Source organism: Zosterops lateralis (assembly GCF_965231275.1).
Source record: "Zosterops lateralis genome assembly, chromosome: 3".
NCBI lineage: Eukaryota > Metazoa > Chordata > Aves > Passeriformes > Zosteropidae > Zosterops > Zosterops lateralis.
This window is the reverse complement of record NC_139764.1, coordinates 31,835,649-31,857,684: the sequence shown is the minus strand read 5'-3', so window position 1 is coordinate 31,857,684 and position 22,036 is coordinate 31,835,649. Positions and strand designations below refer to the sequence as shown.

The window sequence follows — 22,036 nt, the reverse complement described above, 5'->3', positions numbered from 1 at the left end:
ATTTGCTTTCAAAGATTTTTTTTTAAGATTTTATTTTAAGATGAAGAAATATGAGTACATATGCACATAGTTTTCTGTTGTAAACGTTAAAAGAAGATGCAGGTAGAAATTTATGATTTTGTCTTAATGTTCTTTATTTATAGAGAATACTTGAAAAATAACAGTAAACTTTGCTTCTTAAAAGTCCCTTCATTAGCCAATGATATTTCTGCATCCAGGTGTTCAGATATCAATTAAATTCATAGAGAAGTATGACTTCGTTAGTAGGCTGAGGTTTAGAAAATAAATATATTAATAACATGAGGAAAAAATAGATGATGGATCTCTTTTTGTACTTGTAGAGCTCTTTTTAAAGTTGCCATTGAGAGCAATTTCGTCAATGTGTCAAGAAAGCAAGCTGCTCTTATATACCACAAAACCCACCTTAAACGTATGTGGCATAAAATATCCTCTACACAAACAGCATTAGAAAGACATAACTTTTTCTAGCAGAATAATGGTTTTGTTGTTGTAACTAACAGCTAAATACAAAATAAAACAAATTTAGCATCTTGATTTAGCTTAGAACAATTTCAGTGTTAAGTTTACCATATAAAATACACAAGTAAATGGGGCACTATTGTAGGATTTGTTTTTCCTTCACGTCCAGCCTTTATGCTCTTTAGATGGGTTCAGTGCTTTCTTCTGTTGACACTTAGCAATTGCTTTCTTTTTATCTCTGAGTTGTAAATTTTCTATCCATTTTATGTTTCTTAAATAAATCTAATTTATTAGAAGAAAGTTGTTCTCAGCAGTCATATCACTTTAGAAATCTTCATAGGCCACAGAAAAGGTAAGTCTGCCAGTGGATGAAAGAATTCAAAACGATGGTTCTGCAGTTCATCTTCCTTTTTTGTAGATATAAAGAGACCAAATTATCATGCTAATAACTTTCCTTTTTCAATAAAGCAATGTACTGCCAGTAATAAATATTAATAAATGAATGTGCAAATAATTCTGCATGTGTTTGGAATATTAAATACATTGAGGATATTGCAGTCAATAAAAAGCAACTCAATGGGTTTTTTTGCAAGTTCTGTGGGGATTTTCTTGAAGACTCTTTTTCTGTTTGTTTTGTCTAGAGTTTTTTGCTGTCTTTCTTCTTCAACCAGTTTCATTTTAGGATATTTAAAAATGGAAAGATTTTGTAGAACTTACTATAGCAGATGTAAGCTCTTCTATGCATGTGTGGGAAGGGAAGGGATGGAATGGAATTGAGGCTCTATGAGTGTTTCAAGTCCCGTGAGATAACCAGGAAATCTGGAATGTTACAGCAGTTCACGTGCATATGGAAACATTTGGCTTATAATTTTCTTTGGTCCCCGGATTTTTTACTTGATCTATGTTGTTTTCATTTAAATTTCCTAAAAAATAATCGATTTTTTCATCAGCAGAGTAAATTTTCAACTGATTCATACTGATTCCCAAACAGAAGACTTGAAAAAATGTATCAAAAACAAGTCTCAATCCATCCTTCTGCCACCTTCAGAAAGACTTACTGTGGCCATGTAATGATATTTTTTTCAATGCAATTGCCATATTTAGATGTTTTAAAGTTTTTATTTACGTAGATAGACAGGCCCTAATGGTAATGATCTTGTTTTTAATGTGCAGTGTATCACCCTATATTTTATTTGATTATATACTGTGCAATGAGTATACATAAAATCTTACTCTATTGACACAATCTTGTGAGAGATTCTTCTTTCCTCTTTAAATTTTTTGGAAGGAAAACTGTATTGATATTCACTGCAGACAATGCATTTTCTGATTTTATTTTCTAAATCATGATGATACATATTTGGGTGGGTTTTTTTGTTTGGGGTGTTTTTGGGTTTGTTTTTTGGGGGTTTTTTTTGAGTATGGGTATGAATGGGACTCTGTTCTGAAAGATGTTTGTTATAAAATGGAATCTCCTAATTCTTTTTACTCCCAGGGTATATCTGTTCATGCCACATTATTGTATTGGCTAATGTGTTTTTGAAGGACTGTTTACTTTTGAATGATTTATTGTCGTTGCTTTAAGTGTTCATAAATTTGTATACCAGATCTTGTCTTCTATGTTGCAAATGTTAAAAATTTATCAATAATCTTACAGATTATTATTGTTATAATTCCTTTGGTTGTGGAATTAATACACATGTTATGGAACTGCTCTTGGCAATTTTTTTCAGTATTATGAATGGAAAAACTACTTAGAAAGAATTGATGGGCAGGTAGTAAATTAAGAGGAAAAAAAAAATTAGTATATTTCAATGACTGTTTCAGGAACTGACGTAGATGTATCTATTTTCAGAAAATCACTTTCAGGTCTCCTGTCTTTTTACACTCTCTGGGTTTAATTGCTTTTACCATTGGTTCAGCAGTTCCTTTGAAAGAAATGCCTTGAGCCCTACAGTTTGCAGAATGACTATTTTATGAGTACAGTGCTGAAACAGTAATAGACCACTTGAAGCCTGTCCAATCATCTGAGCTTATAAATTTTGTCAAGAGTTCAGAGGATGTTTATAATCTTTTCTTCTTCTGAGGAAACGAGCTTTACAACCTCTAAACTTGTTTCCTTTTTAATTTAGAAATCTAAAGAAAATGAATTCACAGTAGCGAACAGGGACAAAATATGTATGCATGTAAATATGTAACTGGTGTCTAGTGAGCTCTTAGACTTGGCACGTTGATCTTTTTCATTTGCTTATGAGGCTTTTTTTTATACCAGAGCATCTTGCATCTGATCCTATATCTTTGATACAGAGTTAAAATGACGTAAACAGCTTCTGTGAAAATCCATGGCTATTCATGAGACATGCCCTGCACAGAGCACAGTCTGTTTGCCTGGGATGGCCGGGATAACTGCCAAGAACAAGCAAAAACTATTAAAGTAAAACTCCTCAGAAGCAGCTTGGTTAAACACAGTTTGTGCAGTAGCTAAACACGAAGTGAGCTGAGGCCTTGTACTCTTATTTCCCTTTGTGAAAGGTGGGAAAAAATGTTTGCCTTTTGTCTTTCCTCTGTGATCAATAACTGACTTTTAGAGATCAATTTAGTGTGTATTATGAATGCCTGAACTACCTTCTGTGGAAGAATTGTCAGGAACTCAGTCTGAACACCAAATGCAGTGTTACCAAGATGATCTGCCGAGATGATCTGAAGCGTCTTCCATTTCCTTGCTCTCTGGAATCCTCTCTTGCCATCAATCAATCAATCATCCTCTGATTGTGGTTTATTTACAATTTCTTCTTTTTTAGTACACCCAAACTGTGCTCAAATCCTGAAATCCTGCTTGTATTTCCAAAACCGTACTTCTTCCCTTTTTTTTTTTCCCATATTTGATTTTTGCTGGTCTGACTCATTTAGTTCACAGCTCAGTTTCTGAAATCTACTTTTGACTTCCATGGCAAACAAATATGCTCATCATCTTCCTTTCCCCTAAAATGTTATGTAACACACTTGCTATCATAGTTTAAATTTCCATCACTTCATAATGTCAAATACCTTATTTCAAATTAAATAATTTGTTCCTGGTTTATTTTGCTATGATCCTCCTTTAATGCCCTGTACAGTGTAGCCCCTTGTTCCTTACCATTGCTCTGCTTTGTTTTTATTTTAACTGTTCATCTTTGAATTCCCTTTTGTCTTTGTTGTCATTGGGTTTTATTCTGTTCCTTTTGTATAGATTGCCTACACTGAAATTAATAGCATTCAAATCATGATCTTTTTAAAATATGTTTCTAGATTATGTCCCTGACTGTTGTTAGGATCTGAAAGAATAGAAAAAGAGTTGCTGAAATAATTTTACTTTTCAAATACCATCATTAATGAATAGGAATTGCAACTACAGTACTTAATATTTATTTGTTGGTTTTCTGTTAATTGTATTAATGATATTGGTAAGTTCTGTATATCCCTTTCATTAAGACTTCAGCAGTAAGATTACTGGGGAAACTTTGTAAACTGAAAATTTTAAAACTAGGTAGGATTCTTCAGATTTTCTCATTCTAATATACATAATCTGCTGTAAAACTGAGTTAACATGTCTATTAGAAGCCTCAAGTTATACTTTTTTCCATTTATATCAGTATCTTCAGTAATGATTTGAATGAGGAAGTAGCTCTGTAGTCATTAAGTACTGAATAATCATCATATTGTAGAACTGCTTTGTGATCTTACCTCATGAAACAATCTAAAGGTAAAGCAAGTATAAAGTCCAGATATTATGAACTTTGAAAAGCATCTAAATGACATACAACTGGAAAAAGCATGTAAGTTATGTGAAAGTTTATGAAAAGCACATAAGAATATCAGGTGAGGGTTGTGGGTGTGGGGAGGGCGTTAGCAAACTATTGTCTTCCTTCAGAAAAAATGGTTCCTGTTGCCATTATTTTTCTCTGACCAGTTTTTATTTTAATTTCTTGAAAGTATTGCACATATCAAGAAATAAAATTGACTTCTGTGGTTTTAAAGAATCTTCTAGATAGTTAATTCTAAAGACATTATGTCCACCTCTAGTACAGTTCATCTGTGCTACAAAAAGTATTAATTCATCTACTTTGGGGCAGGAGAAAGGAGAGTGAACAAAACCAATTCCTGATGACTAAAGCTAGCTTGTGTTAGAGCTGTGTTGCAGCTGTGCTGACGAGCAGGTGAACTCTGAGTCATGAGCTGTTGTCACAGGGGAGTGTGTATGACCTGCCAAAAGGGAGTGCTCTGCTTTCTACAAAATTAGCCCTTGCCAAAGAGACCAAGGCATGGTCTCAGGCTGTCTCCGAAAATATGCCAGTAACCTTTGCAAGATTTGCATCTTGCTTTTATTGTGTTAGATAGATTTTGTTAATTCTTGGATTTGATTGGATAAACAATTTTAACAATTACTGGTTAATATAAATAAGGTTATATTTTCAGAGTATTGGAAAAACTTCTGCTACTATCAAGTGATGATATTTGTGAATATTCTCATTAAGCTACAATATTTTCGCCATTAGTTATTGTGTGTTTTCCTTCTGTATTTTTTCAGGGCAGGTTTGCATTCCAGCAAGTAACAAGATAGTGCTTTGAGACTTGCTATAGTTTTAGCCTGATGTTTTATCCCTTTGTTTTACCGGGTGAACTGCAGAATGTAAATGGATTATCATAGGAGATCTTTGGAGGACTGCTTTGAAATTGAAAAATGCATGCCAGAAACTCACCTTTTCCCTGCTCTGAGATACTTGGGGCTTTCTCAGTTCTTTGCACTAGGAGACCTGAGAGGCTGTTACTATGTAAGATCTCTATTATTATGGAACACAGAATCACATAAGCTGTATGGAAAGGACCATACAGCTCCTTCCCAGCAAAGGACCTGGAAAGGAGGTGTCTAGTCCAGCCCCCTGCTCAAAGAAGCTTTTAGGTCAGCCAGGTTGCCCAGGACTTTATCCATTTGGTCTGCATGCCCTACATGGGCAGCGACTAGGCAAGCTTGCTTGACTGTCCTCAGAGTGAAAAAGCTTTTCTTCATAACCTGTCTCATCTTACATGAGTTGTCCTTTGTCCCCCTGCAGTGTAGCACTGTGAAGAGCCCTGCTGTCATCTTGATATGCTCCCCATTGTACTTGGGAGGGGGGCTGTTAGACAACCCCAATCCCAAACCCTTCCCATCTCCAAAGTGATCAAATCTAGCTTCCCCAGACTCTCTCCACAGGTAAAACGCTCTAGTCTTGGCCATCTTGGTGGCCCCTGCTGAGCTACCCAGTTAGGCAATGTCTGTCTTGTATCACCTCTTAATCCATTTGTTTAAGAGGCCAGCTGGAATGCAGGTTAAACAAAATTATGTCAAGAATATTTTGTACATGGGTCTTGACTTTCTACAGCATGTCGTCATTCTTATGCCGCTTAAAATATCCTGATTTGCAATGGAAATTGTTTCAGGCTTCATAACAATAAAATATTTATTTTTAAACACCACCACTCACCACAGTTTACACCATGTTTGTGTCTGTTCTAACATTACAGCCATGTCGCATAGAGCCTGCAAGAACCTCATGAAATGGTGCAGATTGGTGGGGTGTCTAGATTTTTCTCTGTCAGTCAACTTTTAGGGTTTCTGTGAAAATTTTCATCCTGGCTTTTGTTCTGTAACTCCATGAAACTTGAAGCAGTCAGGATGGAACAATGTAATCTTCCTGCTAAAATATAATTTCAGAAAAATAAACAGTAGGACAAAGCAGGGCAAAAAACTTACAGCTTTCTGGAATGATTGCTTATAGGAAGCTGATAGTTTGGAAATATTTTTCTCTGGTAGTTCAGTTTTAAATTACACCTGTTTAAAAAAATGCATTAGTATTCTTGAGTTTTTTTATATTTCTAGGAATTGTTCTTTATTTATTCTTTTTATATTACTCCTCATTCCCTAGATTCCCTCAAAAAATGCAAGATGAGAATATTGTGAAAGTCCTTGTTGTTTACAGTGCTATTAAAAAAGGGTAAATGATTTAGGAAACATTTTTTTACCTGACAGCTGTGTGGTAGATATGTGTGATTTGTGATATTGTGATATTTAGTCACACAGAATACACAGAATTATTTTACCTCCTTTATCAAAAATAAAGGCTTGCTTCTCATTTTTCAGACAGCTCAATATGTCCAAATATGTATTGATTGTGGAACTTAGCTTCATCTTTTTTTTCCCCAAAACACAGTTAATCTAAATACATTTCATAGTTGCTTCTGTCAAATCCAAGCTTTACAGAAAGAAACTTCAGGTTTTTTGTCTAAATAGATGAGAGATGCAGCAATGCTGTGTCATCAGCATTTCCTCAGAGTTCTCTTGGTTTGATTAAGTTATCTCCTAGACCTCCCTTAAAAGACTGTGCAGTCATGAAGGTATTTAAAGAACAGAAATATCTAAAGAATTGGCAACCTTGAAAAACGTCATCTAGTCTTTGTAGGAAGATACAAGTCTCTCTCCATTCAGGCTTCAGTCACAACAGGCCACTGTTTGCACACATACTATATTGTAGCAGTCCAGAAAGTACAAATTGCATTTTCTGGATGGTAGAATGTTTCCAGCAGAAACATTCAGGTTATTCCATGGTTGTTTCTACTCATTATTTGAAATATAGAGTATTAGAAATATGGAGTATGTGGATTGGTTAATCCTGAAATTTTGATAGTATTGCTTTTCTGCAAGTGTGTGACAGATATGTAAGTAATGATCTACAATTTGTCAAATACTTGAGATGTTTTATGTTGTGAAGAGTTTTAGTGTTTGAATTCTTAATTATGTGTTAGTAACAGTCTTTTCAAGAGGGTTTTATATATCACAAGTCTGAAATTTAGTCTTTGGGCTATATCACAGTTACGTACATCTCTTCTTTCTTGTGAGAAGAAGAGCTTTGCAGTTGTATAGCCATGGAACTTAGGACAGGGGTATGCACATATCAAATGTAGAATGACATTGTAGTACAAAAATATACTTTTATTGAAGAAATGTTTTAATTTTCTTTCTAATAATACTGTCCCCAAATATTTTGCTTATCTCTTCTGATATCCCCACTCGATAGAGAGAAGGAACATTAAGAGTGCTATTGCTTGAGTCTTAGTGATATCCATAATACCTTTCAAGAAAGAAATAGGCAATATTCGAATTTGGTTTTGTAGTAATTTTATTAATAGCAGAAGAATAAAATTTGCTTAAACATGAGTTCAGTACTAGGAAAGGTAAGACTTGAAAGAAGCGTTATTTCTGGTACAAGTAAAGAAATTTGACATGGTAAATTAATGTACTGTCAGATAAAATGAAGCAATTTACAGGCAGCAATTTGCTGCTGTAGTTCCAATTAGATATGGAAGTGTGGAATTCATATTTTCCTTCTGGTGCCTATGTGATAATACCAGAGTTTTGTTTCATTTAAAGGAACATGTAAAATTCTGTAATCAGTGAATCTATGGTACACAAAGAAGAAAGTCTCTGCAGAATAATGATATATTCAAAGAAAGATGTCAGTGGATGGTAACTGGTTTCTATCTTCAAAAATTGCTACAGCTGTACAAAAAAATTATACCATGAAAGCAAAAAATTAAGTTTTAGCACTCTATTTCTGTAGAAAGAAAATAATTTTGTAAATACTGTTAAGCAACTTCTAATCTAGAGACTCTAGATATGATTTACGTATAAATTGAAAATTCAGGGAGCACTGTCTGAATTTTAAGACATCAGGAAAGCAGGTTTTTCTCATGAAAGCAAAATACAAATCCAGTGCATTTGAGAAAATTTCCTCAGATCTAAATGTAGTAATGCTGTAGCAAGGTCTTCCTGTACAGTTAGAAGAGCATAAGGAGTTGAATGACGGGGTGCTTAACTATTATTTTTTTCCTTTGTCTGCTTCTCAGAAGCTGACAACATTATGGTTTGTGGCCATCTAGTGGTGAATCCATTAAGACGCTAACTTTGTTCAGAATTGTAATAAACCACTCCTCTAGATTTGCTGTGCAAAACTGAATTACAGCACACTTTTGAAGAAAAAAGAATTCTGTACAACTTTTCATATTCTGCGCTAGTAGTGTTTGTTACAAGAGGATAACATCTGTGAAGATGACAAAGTTTTTGATGTTAACTGTTATTTTTTGGCAACTAGTTTTAATGTGTGTGTGAGGTTCATTTTATTCTGTAATTTTTTAATGTCTAAGTCCCTAGTAGTAAAGTAGTGAATTTATTTCTTAGGCATAAATTTGCAAGTTTTATAAATTACATGTTTCCAAGATACAGATATTTTCTAAAATGTCTTTGATTATACACCAATTCTGAAAGCAGTTGATATTCCCTGTTTTCTATGACTCATGAGAAATTTGACAAACAGTGTGATGATTCTCCTGCTGAGGTTCTTATTACTAAATTGCCTTGGTAATAATGTTTTTCTAATATTTTTTTCTGAGCAATGTTTTTAAAATGTCATGGGAAAATTATTCTGGCATAAGCAGAAGAGATTAATATAAGCATCATTAGGAAACAGAGTAGTAAAAGAACTATGCCAAGTCACGTCTTGGATGAGATGAGTCTACATGATTCATGAGACCTGGTGGACTTTCAACATGTGCCAAGTCTCTGTTGAAAAACTGAAATTTTGTTTGTATTAGAGAAATAGTTCAATAAGCATATTAATAGCAAATGAAAGAACTTGTATTTCTTATTCTTATTAGATAATAGCAAAAATCTGAAAATTTGGTGATTCTAGTTATTGGGTTTTTCCCTTAATTGGTAAAATGCATTTTGCAATGATTTTGCTTTTATCTTCTGTTCCTTTCATCAAAGTGTCATTTTTTCATATCTGATCATTCCAACTAGCAGTTCTTTGAATTTTCACAATGTTGACATAGACTTCCACTTTTTTTTTTAATTGCTGTAGATTTTTCTTCTATTTAATTTGTAGATTGCACTAAGATGACAGATAAGCATAATACACTAAAACCTATTTACACTCTCTATCCAGCATGCCACCATCCATCCATTAACATTGAACATTGTATCAGGATGGTATTGGGTTAATGAATGTAATGGTTTGTTTCATTTTCAGGTATTTGGAGTGGATGACAGCCAGGATTATAATAGGCCTGTTATCAACGAGAACCAGAAAGATTTAGTAAAAGATTGGGCTATAAATTCTGCTACAGTAGTGCTGGAAGAAAAAAGACCACTGAGTACAACTGGATTTCTTGACACAGAGGTAGAATTTAATTTTTGACGGTCTTCTTTTTTCTTCCACTAAAAAGAGAGCACTAAGAACTGACCAGTAAGTGTTATATAGGAAACAAAACCTTATGCGGAAAAGATTAACTCAGATCTATAAGTATTTTATTTCTCCTATTGCATTATCAAAGCTTCTCTGTCAGGGACAGGCATAATTCTTTGTGGAGGTGTTTTAAAACTTGGCTACCTTTCTATGTGCACTGACACCAGTGTATTGGAAATGTAGCAGAAGTTTCATTGCAACAACATAACTTAGCACAGTATATAATGTAAGTTTGTCATGTAAGCTCTTCAGCAGAACTGAGGAAAAGCTGGTTATGTTTTATAGCCCAAAGCAAGTAACAGTATTAAAATTCAGAAATAACGTGTGTACTTGCATGATACAAAGTCATCTAGGAAAAAAATGGTGGATAATACTTCTCAGATTTTTTCTCTGAAGCCAGAGGACTTTAGGTTTTTACATTTGTGGTTTAAGTTCTCCAGTGAGATGTCGCTCTTGACAAGTCACTTACATTAGTTGATTCAGATGCAGTATAACTTAATCAGTTGGTGAAAGATTAAACAGAGGGAAATGCCTGGCTTTACATATATGACTTAGAATATTCACACAAGCAAGATATTGATCGTATTTCATATTGAAATCTTGGGAGGCATTCTAATATCATTGTGATGTGTCTGGAACAGAACAGGATCACAATGGAGCAGAATCCACTGGTAACAGTAATGAAGAACTTAACATGTCTATTTCCCTTGACAAACTGTTTTTGAAGTATCTATAATTTAGCAGACTTTATAAATAAGCAATTTTTCTTGGAGGATAGCAAGAGCTTAAACTATTATTTAGTGTGTTTGCTATGCAAATACATTGATTTTAGTATCTACGAATCTGTTTCTCCTAGAGGTGTGTTTTCTCATGGTTGTGTTTTAGCCACTGCGAAGCCTTGAGACACTAAGTATGTCACTGTGTCTAGATTAGTACCTTTGACTAGTTTCTCTAAGGCTACAGCTTAGAAACATTGCCACACAGCATAGGCATATCCTACGGAAGGTTTTTCACCTTGCTTCTTTGCACAAATCTATAACCATGTTCTCTCTTTTTTTAATGCCTTTTGCAGCACTCAGGTCCTTTGTGCCTTGTCAGTTTTCAAGAGTATTGATATCTTTCCACTTTTATAATTCCATAAGCAGAAGAACTGATTTATTGATAATAATGATTTATTTTATGAACATAATTGGGCTTTTCAGGTGTCAACTTTGCAAATAAAAGGCTTTGTTTCCAGAAGACTGCGACTACTTCTGCAATCAATCAGCGGGTTTAAGAAACCTTCAAGCAATGACATACTAAAACTCACTTTGATTTCAGTGGAAATTACAAGAATTATGCTGTTTTATTACTATGACTGCTTTGCTGCATTAAAAGGTCTTTATATAGTGGGAGAGAATAGGTTATTAGCATAATTTAAAATATTACAAGGCATGATGATGGGGGAAAAAATTAAAATTATTTGGTAAGTCAAGGAGCAAAACTGACATAAGTTACACGGATAGAGCAAGGATTAATGTAAGAAGAGTTGAGGAAAGATGAAGGTGAAAGAAAGCTTACTAGAGAAAGTTAAAGTAGGAGTTGAATGATTGATAGATATGTAGAAGTAAGAGGGAAACTAATTCAGAAAATTAGAGGTGTCTTTTATAGGGAAATAATAGGAAAATAATCATGAAGATAACCACTGAGAGAAGATTGTTCCATTTAAAGTCTCATTACCAGGGGAGAAAGGGAGAGGCAAATGTATGGAGGTCTTGTTTTCATATACAAACTTTTGTGCTTGTGGGTTTGGAAGACTTATTGCATTACTGAGCTGCAGATCCTAAGTTTATAAACTTTACTGAAGATCTTGGCTAAATAGTCAGGTGAAGTCAGGGTACCTCACTGTTCCAGTTTTACATCCACTCAGATTGCGGGCGGGCCTTAATCCAGCTGTCCATCACAGTTATTCCTGTACATGATTAGCAGAATGAGGTGAATTCAGAACATGATTGGCATAGAAAAAGCAAAGAATAACAATCTAAGATATTTCTGTTCAAGAAGATGGAAAAGATGGCCTGGAAAATAAAGATTTTATAAAAACATTTTTACAGAATCGCAGAATAGATAGGATTGGAAGACACCTCTGGAGACCATGCAGTCCAACCCTACTGCCAAGGCAGGAAAGGGTCATGTAGAATCACTTTGGGGATTGAAAGCTTATTCTGAATTTAAATATCTTAGCTTTACAAGGCTTTTGAAGTATCAATAAAATGCTTGAAAATGCTTTTCTTGTTAGAGAAGTTCGCAGCTTTTTCTTTGATACAATAATCTTTAAATACTTTGGAATAGTCTGTGTCATAAATAAAATAAAATGCAGAATGAGTGTCTTGGACTGAGCCTGAATACACTGGTTCTTGCCCTTTTCAATGATTACATGTAGGCAATGAAAATACTAAATCCATCTATTTAAAATATTTAAATGTTTTTATTTTCTATATTATAAGCTGCCACTTGCCAACCAAGGTAAGTGTGATTAAAGAACAAAAATTAAGTAAATAGAGAACAAAGAGAATATTGTTGTTATTATTTGTTCTTACCCTATGAGTTTTGTTAATAAAAATACTGCAGGCATTTAGGCTATAATCTATCCATCCAACTTCCATTTAATTTTCAGTGGTCATTTGTCTGTGCTAAACACCATTCTTAAATAATGACTTATCAACATTGTGTTTGATATGCTTCAGGTTTTGGTTGATTTGGGGGTTGTTTGGAGGTATTTTTTGGGATTTTTTTTGTAAGACTAAAGATCAATTAGAAACGTGGTTCTTCATCTGCAGGGTCATCAATGCCATTGACTACAATGTTTCTTTTGCTGTTTTGAATGCCTACTTTTACGTCTTTCCCTCTGAAGATTGCATAAATAATCCTACTGACATTCCGAATATTGAATAATTTCATTCATATAAATATTTGCTATATTGCTTCTTAAAAGTGGAGTATTTAGAGGCTATATTTCCTATTGTTTGTCCTCTTAAGTTATTCTTAATTTCCTGCCCTTTAGAACAATCCATTTAGCTTGAAGTTTGATACTTATTTTTTCTTTGAATTTAAATGCTACACTGAAATGTAGGCTGATGTATCATCAATATCACAGGGTTGTGAATAGGCAAATAGGACCCTTGAACATGCAGGAAATGTACAGAAAAGCAGAAAAGGGAAATGTTATTGCCACTGTGCAGCTTCCCCTGTAATGACAGCACTAGAACTGTCACCTTTCTTGGGCAAGAAGGGTGGATCCAAGGCTAGGGAAGGTAAAAAGTCGACTCAGATTGTTACAGGAATGGAGATTTATCTTACAAGAACAGATCGGTGCTGTTCAATTAGTCTGGCAAAGTAATAGCTGAGATGGATGCAATTGCTGCGTTTTCATTTATAAAGAGAGTAACCAAAATAGAAGAGGAAAAGAACTGTGTAAGATAGGTGTCAGTGTTGTTCCAGGAATAACTTGAAGACATTGGCTGTAAATAAATCATGTATGAAAATCTGTAAAATGATCAGCATCCCAGAGGCATATGGTTCTGAAGCAGGTAGAGAGAGGAGGGAAGAACTGCTTTCAAGAGAGCAATTTATGAAAAGATGAAATAATATGTTTCTTGTAATTTGAACTGACTGGAGTAATGTGTCTGAAAACACATTTAATTTTTATATTAATTTTATTCACCTTGTTGAAATTTATTTTTAAAACCCCACCTATTATTCTGCTCTGAAATACCAAGAACTGATGCTTTCAGGTGTAATGTGTGTACGCTGTGGATTTTTTCAAATGTGGAGCCTGAAGCCCTAAATCTTCAGGCTGAATAAATAAGTCCACGGAAATCCATTGGTACGTTTTCCAAATATTTATTACTCCTAATGGCTATGTGTGATAAGCATAAGAAAAAGCAGGTAAATCTCACAGGTAAACCCAGCTTTTCTGAAAGGCAGGAAAATTCCTTTTGGTATTCAAGGGATGATTTGGAGGATTGTTTAATTGCGAGCCTGTAAGATCCAAATTGATATGGATTATAGGAAGAACATTAGGATAACTGAACATGACCTTTTTAGATATGTTTTTATAAACCTTACACCTTCTGGATGTGCTTAAACTTCTGTGAAAAGAAACTGCATATTTTTGTTGTTGTTTGTGCTTATATACACAGAGAGCTGGCAAAGCACACATTTACATTCACTGCTATGTAGAAGCCATTTTTGGCAGTGTAATTACATACAGAGAAAAATAATTTATCATATCATTTTGCCACAGTTAATCTGCAAAATCTTAGTGTGTTTCTCCATTGTGAAGTAGAATTTAGATTTCTGACACATACCTGTGTCTCTGAAATTGGTTAGGTGGTACAGAAGGAACTAGTTGAAATTTTCTGTTGCAAAGATGATTGGGACATCTATCGTGTTTGGATTGGGCGATAATTAGTTTTATTAGATAGAAGTTCACTAGTACAGACAGGAAAAGAAAGATTAGTGATAGAAAAGAAAAATGAGGGCTTGGTAGCTGTCACTGAAAAAATACTGTGTGTTTTTTGGGGTATTCCTACTGGCAGCTGGCATTGTCTTCAGAAATGCCCATAAATAACAAAAACATTAAACTTCTTTCCTTTGGTGTTGTTAGACTTTAATTTTATAGCATTTTGATTCTAAAAAATTAATTCAAAATATGGATATTTGTATAATAGTTCAGGCAAATTACCTGCTACATCTCTGATTTATAACATTCATGATATTCTGGAAGAGATTCATGATGTTGCACTCATTTACATTAATCAAGAGAAATTCAAGATCATAAATTCAAACTTTTCAAATGTCTGAGTGACTTTTAATTTGAAAGAAGTTGTCATGTAATAGGTGACATTGTTCACCATTCTAGTTCTGCTAAATAAATTTTATAGAATATATAGTTTTGTTTCCTCGTCAGAAACTAGAATCCAAGAGTAGTCAAGGCATCAGGCAAAAATCAGCATTTTGAATAGGAGTGTGAAGATTTGAAGATGCAGCAAGGCTGGTGGTGTTTTTGGAGATGTAAGCAAGAGAGAGTCTAAGCTATTTGATAAGACAGTAACATTGCACTATATTTAGAAATCAAGTTTTGAAAAAAGATATTGTAATAACACATTATTTAATTCTATGCTTTTCTTACATTTTAAAAACTTCCAAAATTTCAAAAAGCTTGCCATCAAGAAACCAAATTAATTTCGTTTTTGGTTTAGGTTCAAAAAAATTGTAAAATACTGATGACATTGGCTTCACTGTTACCCAGGAGGATGGTTTAAAACTAATCTTTGTTTCTTTTTTTGTTTAGGCCAAACAAATAATCTGAGCTTCCTTTCCTTTCCATCTTAAGTTATCTTACTCTTTCAGTCCTTAAGGTAGTCTTTCTGTAATAAAGTAAATACAATATTTCATCTGGACAAGAGGGTCTTCTAAACCGGTAAAATGTCACTTCCTTGTCTTCCTGAAGCACATTTTTAATTTTTTAACACACCCCCACACCCCATGTACTTTTCCTGCACTTCTGAGCTGAGGACTGAAATAACCTGATCTTAGAACTAGCACATTTTGATATATTTTATATAGGTTCTTATGTTTAAAAGTTCACTGTACTAGAAACTATTGTTTATTTGGTACTGATTCAGCAGCTACATAGATTTTGTTTGTTGTTTGCCCTTCTAGAGCTGAAGACTCTAAAATTTATTGAGGTAAACTGGTTTTTTTCAACTTCCTCCAGGAAAATAGTGTCTGACATATCTATTCAGGAAAAATCTGGAAAGATGGCATGCTTTTTATCAAACAATTATAATGTTTCTTCTGCCTTTTTTTTTTTTTTTTTTTTTTCTTAGGAAGGTTCTACTAACGTTGGAAGTAAACGTTGGGTATCCCAGTGGGCCAGTTTGGCTGCTAATCACACACGTCATGACCAAGATGACATGAGACTGGAGTCCTCTGTGCCTGCTCCATTAGAAAATGGTATTAAAAACTGCTCTTATTGTCATAGTTTATACTGAAAAACCGGTGAAAGGGAGAAAAGAATGATTGTGTACTGTACTTAATCAGCTTTTTACTCTTAATGCCTCATTTTCACATGAAATTCTTCTGTTTCATTGAGCAGAAACAGTGTAAAAACAAGCTCAGCAGTAGTGGGGTCTGCATGACAGTTGAGTGCCAGTATTACACTGCATGTTACTAAAATGGGAGGGTTTATAAACTGTTTAATATTAAAGAAACTTTCACTTAAATACAGTTTGGGTTGGTCTGCATAGTATGTTTCTTCCCTTACATCCTTCTTAGTCTAAATGGACTTTGGTGTAATGATTATTAAACAGTCCAACCTGAGACACTTCTACTGAAGCATAGCATCCTTCCTTATCTTGGAAATGCAGAAGACCTTTTGTATTTCTTGAAAAACCCAGAAACTTTCTCTTTAGTAGTGAACAACCTTATCTCCTTTCTTATGAGTGCCAGATGTTCAGGGTATGTCTCTCCATAGTTTAATTTTTTCACATTTCTGATTTTGAAATGATTTATTCTTTAACATCTTCACTCTTAACTATAAACAAGTTACTTGTCTTCTGCTTTTTTCTTCCTGCCAATTTCACTTTAGAGGTTTTTATCATAACTGAGAGAAGTTTTACAAAGAAGTTTTGCTTTTGATGTTGCATAATGCATATATCTGTACCACTGCATGAAACAATTCTTACCAGTGACCACGGCTTCTGTTGTAGCTTTTCCTCCTCTCATAAGCATTGAACTTTGCCTAAGATACTAAAAGTCAAAAGAGATGCAAAGAGGAAAAATAAAATTATCTGATACACACAGGACAATGGAAATAAAGAGCAAATTTTGCACCATTTGAAAGCATTGGTGTGTACATACAGGACACTTAAAATCGTTGCTATTGAGACTGATCCTTTGGGTGGCTAATTGGGAGCTTTGGTGGTCTTTTGATTTCTGTAGTGTTTTAAATGGTCACTTTCAGATGAGGCACTAACTAGGATCTTCTTTGGGGAGGTAAAGACTTTTTTTTACCAACATAAGAACTAAGGTAAGAAAGTGAAGTAACTACGGTATAGTGCATACCCATACTGCAAGAGTTCTAAAATACTAAAGAGGAAATAAAGCATTCAAAGCACCAAAAGTGTAATGAAAATAAAATTTAATATATACGTGTAAAAACCAATTCACAACGTGTTTTGTTGACTTAGATATCTGTATCATCTTTAGAAATCTTAGTATTTAAACTACTCTTAACACATATATAGCCAAATATGATGCTGAACAACTCCATGCGTTTTTTTTAATAAAGTTCGTTTGAAATTCACCAAGAAGCAAGTTATGTGCTTATATATGTATAAAATATTTGATCTGGTAGGCATGTCTGAGAGAAGTCAGTCTCCACAGATGACAATCATATTGATTTTCATTAAAGCTTCAATTTGTTTCATAATTTTCAAGAAAAAAAAAATCCTGGAATTAGAAAACCTTGCTTAGATTTCAGAGGTACTTACTGTTTCTCAAATCAGTGTCTTAACATAGATTATAGGAAAAAAAAAGCTGTGAGTCCTTTTGCATTCTTCATCAAAGTTTTGACACTGCTAAGAGAAAAGAAATATTGAAGAGCATGGATAGAAAGTAGCAGGTATACATACAGCATGATTGTTGATATTCAATTTAATGCTTAGAGAATTCTTGCAGAGAGAGAAACCTTATATTCCAGTTCTTACTCCTGGAGCAACCAGTGTTGGTGGCAAGCTGTGATAGGAAAGTCCCAACAGGGTATGCAAAGCAGTTGTTTGTAGATCTCTCCTGGCAAAAAGGGAATTGACTGATGTGTGTTACTAAGTGTCACATTATATTGCAACAGCAGACAAATGAACTGCAGAAAGAATTTTTCTATCCAAATATTCAAAGTCAGAGCAATTCATAGAGCAATTTCTATCACCTTTGAGTAACAAAAGGCTTGTTTCTGACAGCACTGTGTGTGTTAAATGGGCAAGGAGGGCACGGTCGTTATCACTGTGGAAAAATAAAGTTTGGTTTCTAAAACAGTTATTAGTTGCAGCAGTCCATGGGATGACCATGCTTTTCTGCCAAAGAAATTTTTCTGCCACATTCATTCTGTGAATTCAATGAAAGTGCTTTAGCACTAGTACAGCATTCTTTAGATGCTTTGTATATGTTTTCTATACATTTTTATACTGCAGTGTCTTGTTTCAGATAAAAACAATCTTTTTGCTTCTTTCTCAGCCATAGTAAGTTCTATGTTCACGAGTGGGGCTTTTCAGTATTGCTGAGAAGTGTCTCCCAGCACTGCAGATTCTTGCTGAGTGAGGCGAGGCCTCACAGGGAGAGGCTGTAGTCTGTCCATGAGACAGACCTTGAGTTTGGAACAGGCAAGTAGGGAGGAAGAAGGAGGATCTTACTGTTTTTGTAGTTTTGAAGTCTGATCCTAAAGGTGTTTAGAATGTAAGACTTGCTTTCCACTTCCTGTTATAATGGTGTGCTGATTGATAAAACAGCAATTTCTTACCTATTTTAACCTACTGTGAGATTGCAAAAACTTTGACTCAGCTGGGTAAAAGAGTTTGTTAAATGTTTTTCTACTTGTCTAAATATAATTGATCTTGCCATAGAACAGCTGGATGGACTGATGATTTTCAGTTCTGTTTTATGTTGTATTAGTCTTATGCAGTTCTAAACATTTAAACTTTCCACTTGCCTTGCTGTTGAATGTCTTCTTGAATATATTTTTCTCTTTCATTTTCAGACACAGACATCAGTGAGTCTGGTATTTCTGTTAGAAGTGCTGGTTCAGCTGCTTCTATGACAAGCCAAGGTGAGCGAAAGAGGAGGACACTTCCACAGCTTCCCATAGAGGAGAAAGTGAATGAAAACTCAAAACCAAAAGCTGTATCTCATCAGAGGTCGGAAATAGGTGAAAAGCAAGACACTGAACTTCAGGAGAAAGAAACTCCAGCTCGTGCCTCGGATGCTAAGTCAAGCAGAACAATGAATGGTCTTTCACCCAAAGCTACTGGAGACAAAGTTTTTTCTTTTCCCAGCTCTTCTAGTAAAGAGAGAGTTGAAACCAGCAGAGAAACTTCCGTGGTGAAACAAGCTTTAGCAAAAATTCAACAACAAGAAAGAAAGGAGCAAGGACACTGGACACCATCAAAATTGTCCTCTACAAAATCTGCTGCAAACCAGGTTGAGAGAGGTAGGGAGGAGATTATGTCACCCAAAACTATGGATAATCAAGACAATGTTCCTGGACATGTTACAGATAAAGCAGAAATTAAGTTGGCACATGTTGAGGGAAAAAGAAGAAAAAATGAGGAAATCATTAGAGGACAAAGTCCTAAAGTACTTGGAGGAGAAAAAAAGGAATCTTCAAAACCATTAGTGAGGCAAGGTAGCTTTACTATAGATAAGCCTAGCACAAATATACCTATAGAACTTATTCCTCACATTAATAAGCAGAGTGGTTCTGCTGCGCCTTTAGTATCTGCAAACAGGTTGCGTGACAGAAGTGATTCCATGGACACTGATTCCAGTATAGATACAACACTCATTTTAAAAGATACAGAAGCTGTAATGGCGTTCCTTGAAGCTAAATTGCGTGAAGAAAATAAAACCGATGAAGGTCCTGACACTCCTAGTTATAACAGAGATAATTCCATATCACCAGAATCAGATGTTGATACAGCCAGCACAATCAGTCTTGTTACTGGTGACACTGAAAGAAAATCCACACAGAAGCGGAAGAGCTTTACAAACTTATATAAAGATAGATGTTCCACTGGTTCGCCTTCAAAGGATGTTTTAAAATCTTCTACAAGTGCCAGAGAAAAGATGGAAAAGAAAACTAAGAGTCGATCTTCAGACGGTGGGTCTAGAGCTGACGCTCGCAAAACTGTGCAATCCACTGGAAGAATGAGACAACCATCAGTAGATTTGACAGATGATGACCAAACATCCAGCGTACCTCATTCTGCCATTTCTGATATCCTATCATCTGACCAGGAAACCTACTCTGGCAAATCACATGGAAGAGTTCCTTTTGCCTCAGCAGACGACCTTGTACATTCCAAGATGGAAGGAAAGTCCGCTAAATCAAAAGCCTCTCCAGTTGGACTTGGGCAGTCTAGTAAATCTACCACTCTTCCAAGACCTCGTCCCACAAGGACTTCTCTCCTGCGCAGAGCACGCCTTGGTGAAGTCTCAGATAGCGAGCTCGCGGATGCCGATAAGGCTTCAGTAGCATCTGAAGTGTCCACTACAAGTTCTACGTCAAAACCTCCATCAGGGAGGAGAAATATTTCCAGAATAGACTTACTCGCTCAGCCTCGCAGAAATCGACTTGGCTCTTTGTCAGCACGCAGCGATTCTGAAGCAACAATAACCAGAAGCACTGCCTCATCACGTACCCCAGAGGCAATTATCAGAAGCGGTTCAAGGTTGCTCACGGGAGGAGACAGCGCTAAAGTTTCTGCTAGAACTCGAGCAAATAGCATTTCTCGACTTTCGGATTCCAAATCCAAATCTTTGGCTTCGGCTCATAATTCTCCCTCAGGTATGTGAGATTATTTGAAATAATTTTGTACAATATTAAATGTTTTTAACATGTGGCTTTTTTAAAGAAATTGTTCAAGAAAGATCTCTTATGAAACTATTGAGTTTTAGTTGATGCAGTCTTTTTCTTTGGAGTAAGAGGCTTCCATGGCAGATCTTGTGGAGGTTTCTCATTTAAAATTATAAAGACAAGGAATTGTAATCCTTTAACTTTTTGGATATGTTTTCATCTTGAAACCAGTAAAACAGAACTGAATCGGGACAGTCAAATGCATCAGCAATCATTTGTTTTAGTGCAAAAGTGGACCCAAGATCTCTTCCATGGTAGTTGAACCATGGAAGTTGAAGTTCAGAAGGTCAGCAACACTATTTAGTACAGAGAAGATATAGTATTTATTTATAAGGTTGGCTTGTAAATAGGCAGGGATTTTTTAAATAAGAATAATAACATTGAATAATGAATTGAAAAACTATGTACTATCTAACTAAATATCATAAAGTAATTTCTTTTAAAGAGTATGCCTTATCTTGGATTATTTCCCGTTCTGTGTTCCAGATTGTGGCAATTTATGATTTCATCATGACTTCTAGGTCATGTTGATCTTCTTTGGTGTGGTGGTTACTCTACCTTGTCTTACATTTGGAAGGAAAAACCCTTCCAATCTACAAATTTTAACCTACTATTCTGTTAGAAGTTAACATTCTTAGTGCAAGCAGTGTGGAAGCTAGTTTTTTCAACAGCAGTATTAAATCTATCAAAATAAAACATGGTAATTATAAAAAACTGAACTGCCTTGTGAAACGAGTATCTAAACGTCTGCTTGCTTTTAGAATTGCCACGTTACCAGCTTTACCATATTTGCAGTCAATCCACAGTCTCAGAATAAAATTGAGTAGCTTCCAGTGTTGCAGTGCACCAAAATGTTGCTACATCCCATTCAGACTTGATCTAAGCCGCTGTGATACTTAATTTCCCACATTCCTGCTGTCCTTCTGTTGCTTGTATATCATAAGTGGACTGTGTCAGGATTCTTAGCATTGTGTATTCCCCAGGGAGTTACTTTTGGCTGTGTCATTGATTAGCTTAATAGAAATTTTTGCTGAGGTACAAATGAGGTGTTTGCTGAACTGTAGAGTTCACTCTGATACTGTGACAGGTGTCTACAAAGGTACCCAAAAAAGGTGACACTTCAATAAAAACTTGATCTTTCCTTGTAAGCAGCATGTTTTCAATTTTAATCAAAATTTAGAATTGACAATGCAGCCTGAAAGGTGGCAACAGTAGGGAAGGGAAGTGTCAGTTAAGACACTTTATTTTAATAATGGGTACTAGTTCACATTATGATAATACAGATTTTTGAAAAGTTAAAGCCCAGATGTTGTTTGTCACTTCACTGCTTTTGTTTTTCACAAAACTCATATAGAGTTTTGAGGTTTGTGTCTGTGTGAAGTACCACAGGCTTCCTAAACTTTTCCCAGGTTTCTGCATTGAAGTGATTTGCTGCTTCTGTTAAGAGAAACAAGTGTATCTTTCTCTTCTTACTCTATTAGTCTGTCACTTTGTTGTCTTTGCTAAATATTTATTTCCCCGTGTCAAAGTTTACTGTAGTTTGTCTCAAACACTTGTTTTCAAGAAA

At 35.0% G+C, this 22,036-nt stretch overlaps 2 protein-coding genes across 7 annotated transcripts in view; both read left to right on the top strand.

The window, feature by feature from the left end:
- Positions 1 to 22,036, top strand: part of AKT3 (AKT serine/threonine kinase 3) — a 380,155-nt gene that overhangs the window by 307,136 nt on the left and 50,983 nt on the right. The gene's annotated exons all lie outside the window — the stretch shown is intronic.
- Positions 1 to 22,036, top strand: part of CEP170 (centrosomal protein 170) — a 95,362-nt gene that overhangs the window by 51,811 nt on the left and 21,515 nt on the right. For 5 of the 6 annotated variants that reach the window (XM_083856850.1, XM_083856849.1, XM_083856852.1 and 2 more), the window contains exons 10-12: positions 9,582 to 9,731; positions 15,671 to 15,797; positions 18,595 to 20,400. In XM_083856850.1, the coding sequence (XP_083712976.1) occupies positions 9,582 to 9,731; positions 15,671 to 15,797; positions 18,595 to 20,400 (2,083 nt within the window). The remainder of the gene's footprint in view (positions 1 to 9,581; positions 9,732 to 15,670; positions 15,798 to 18,594; positions 20,401 to 22,036) is intronic. The other variant, XM_083856851.1, reaches the window with a different exon arrangement.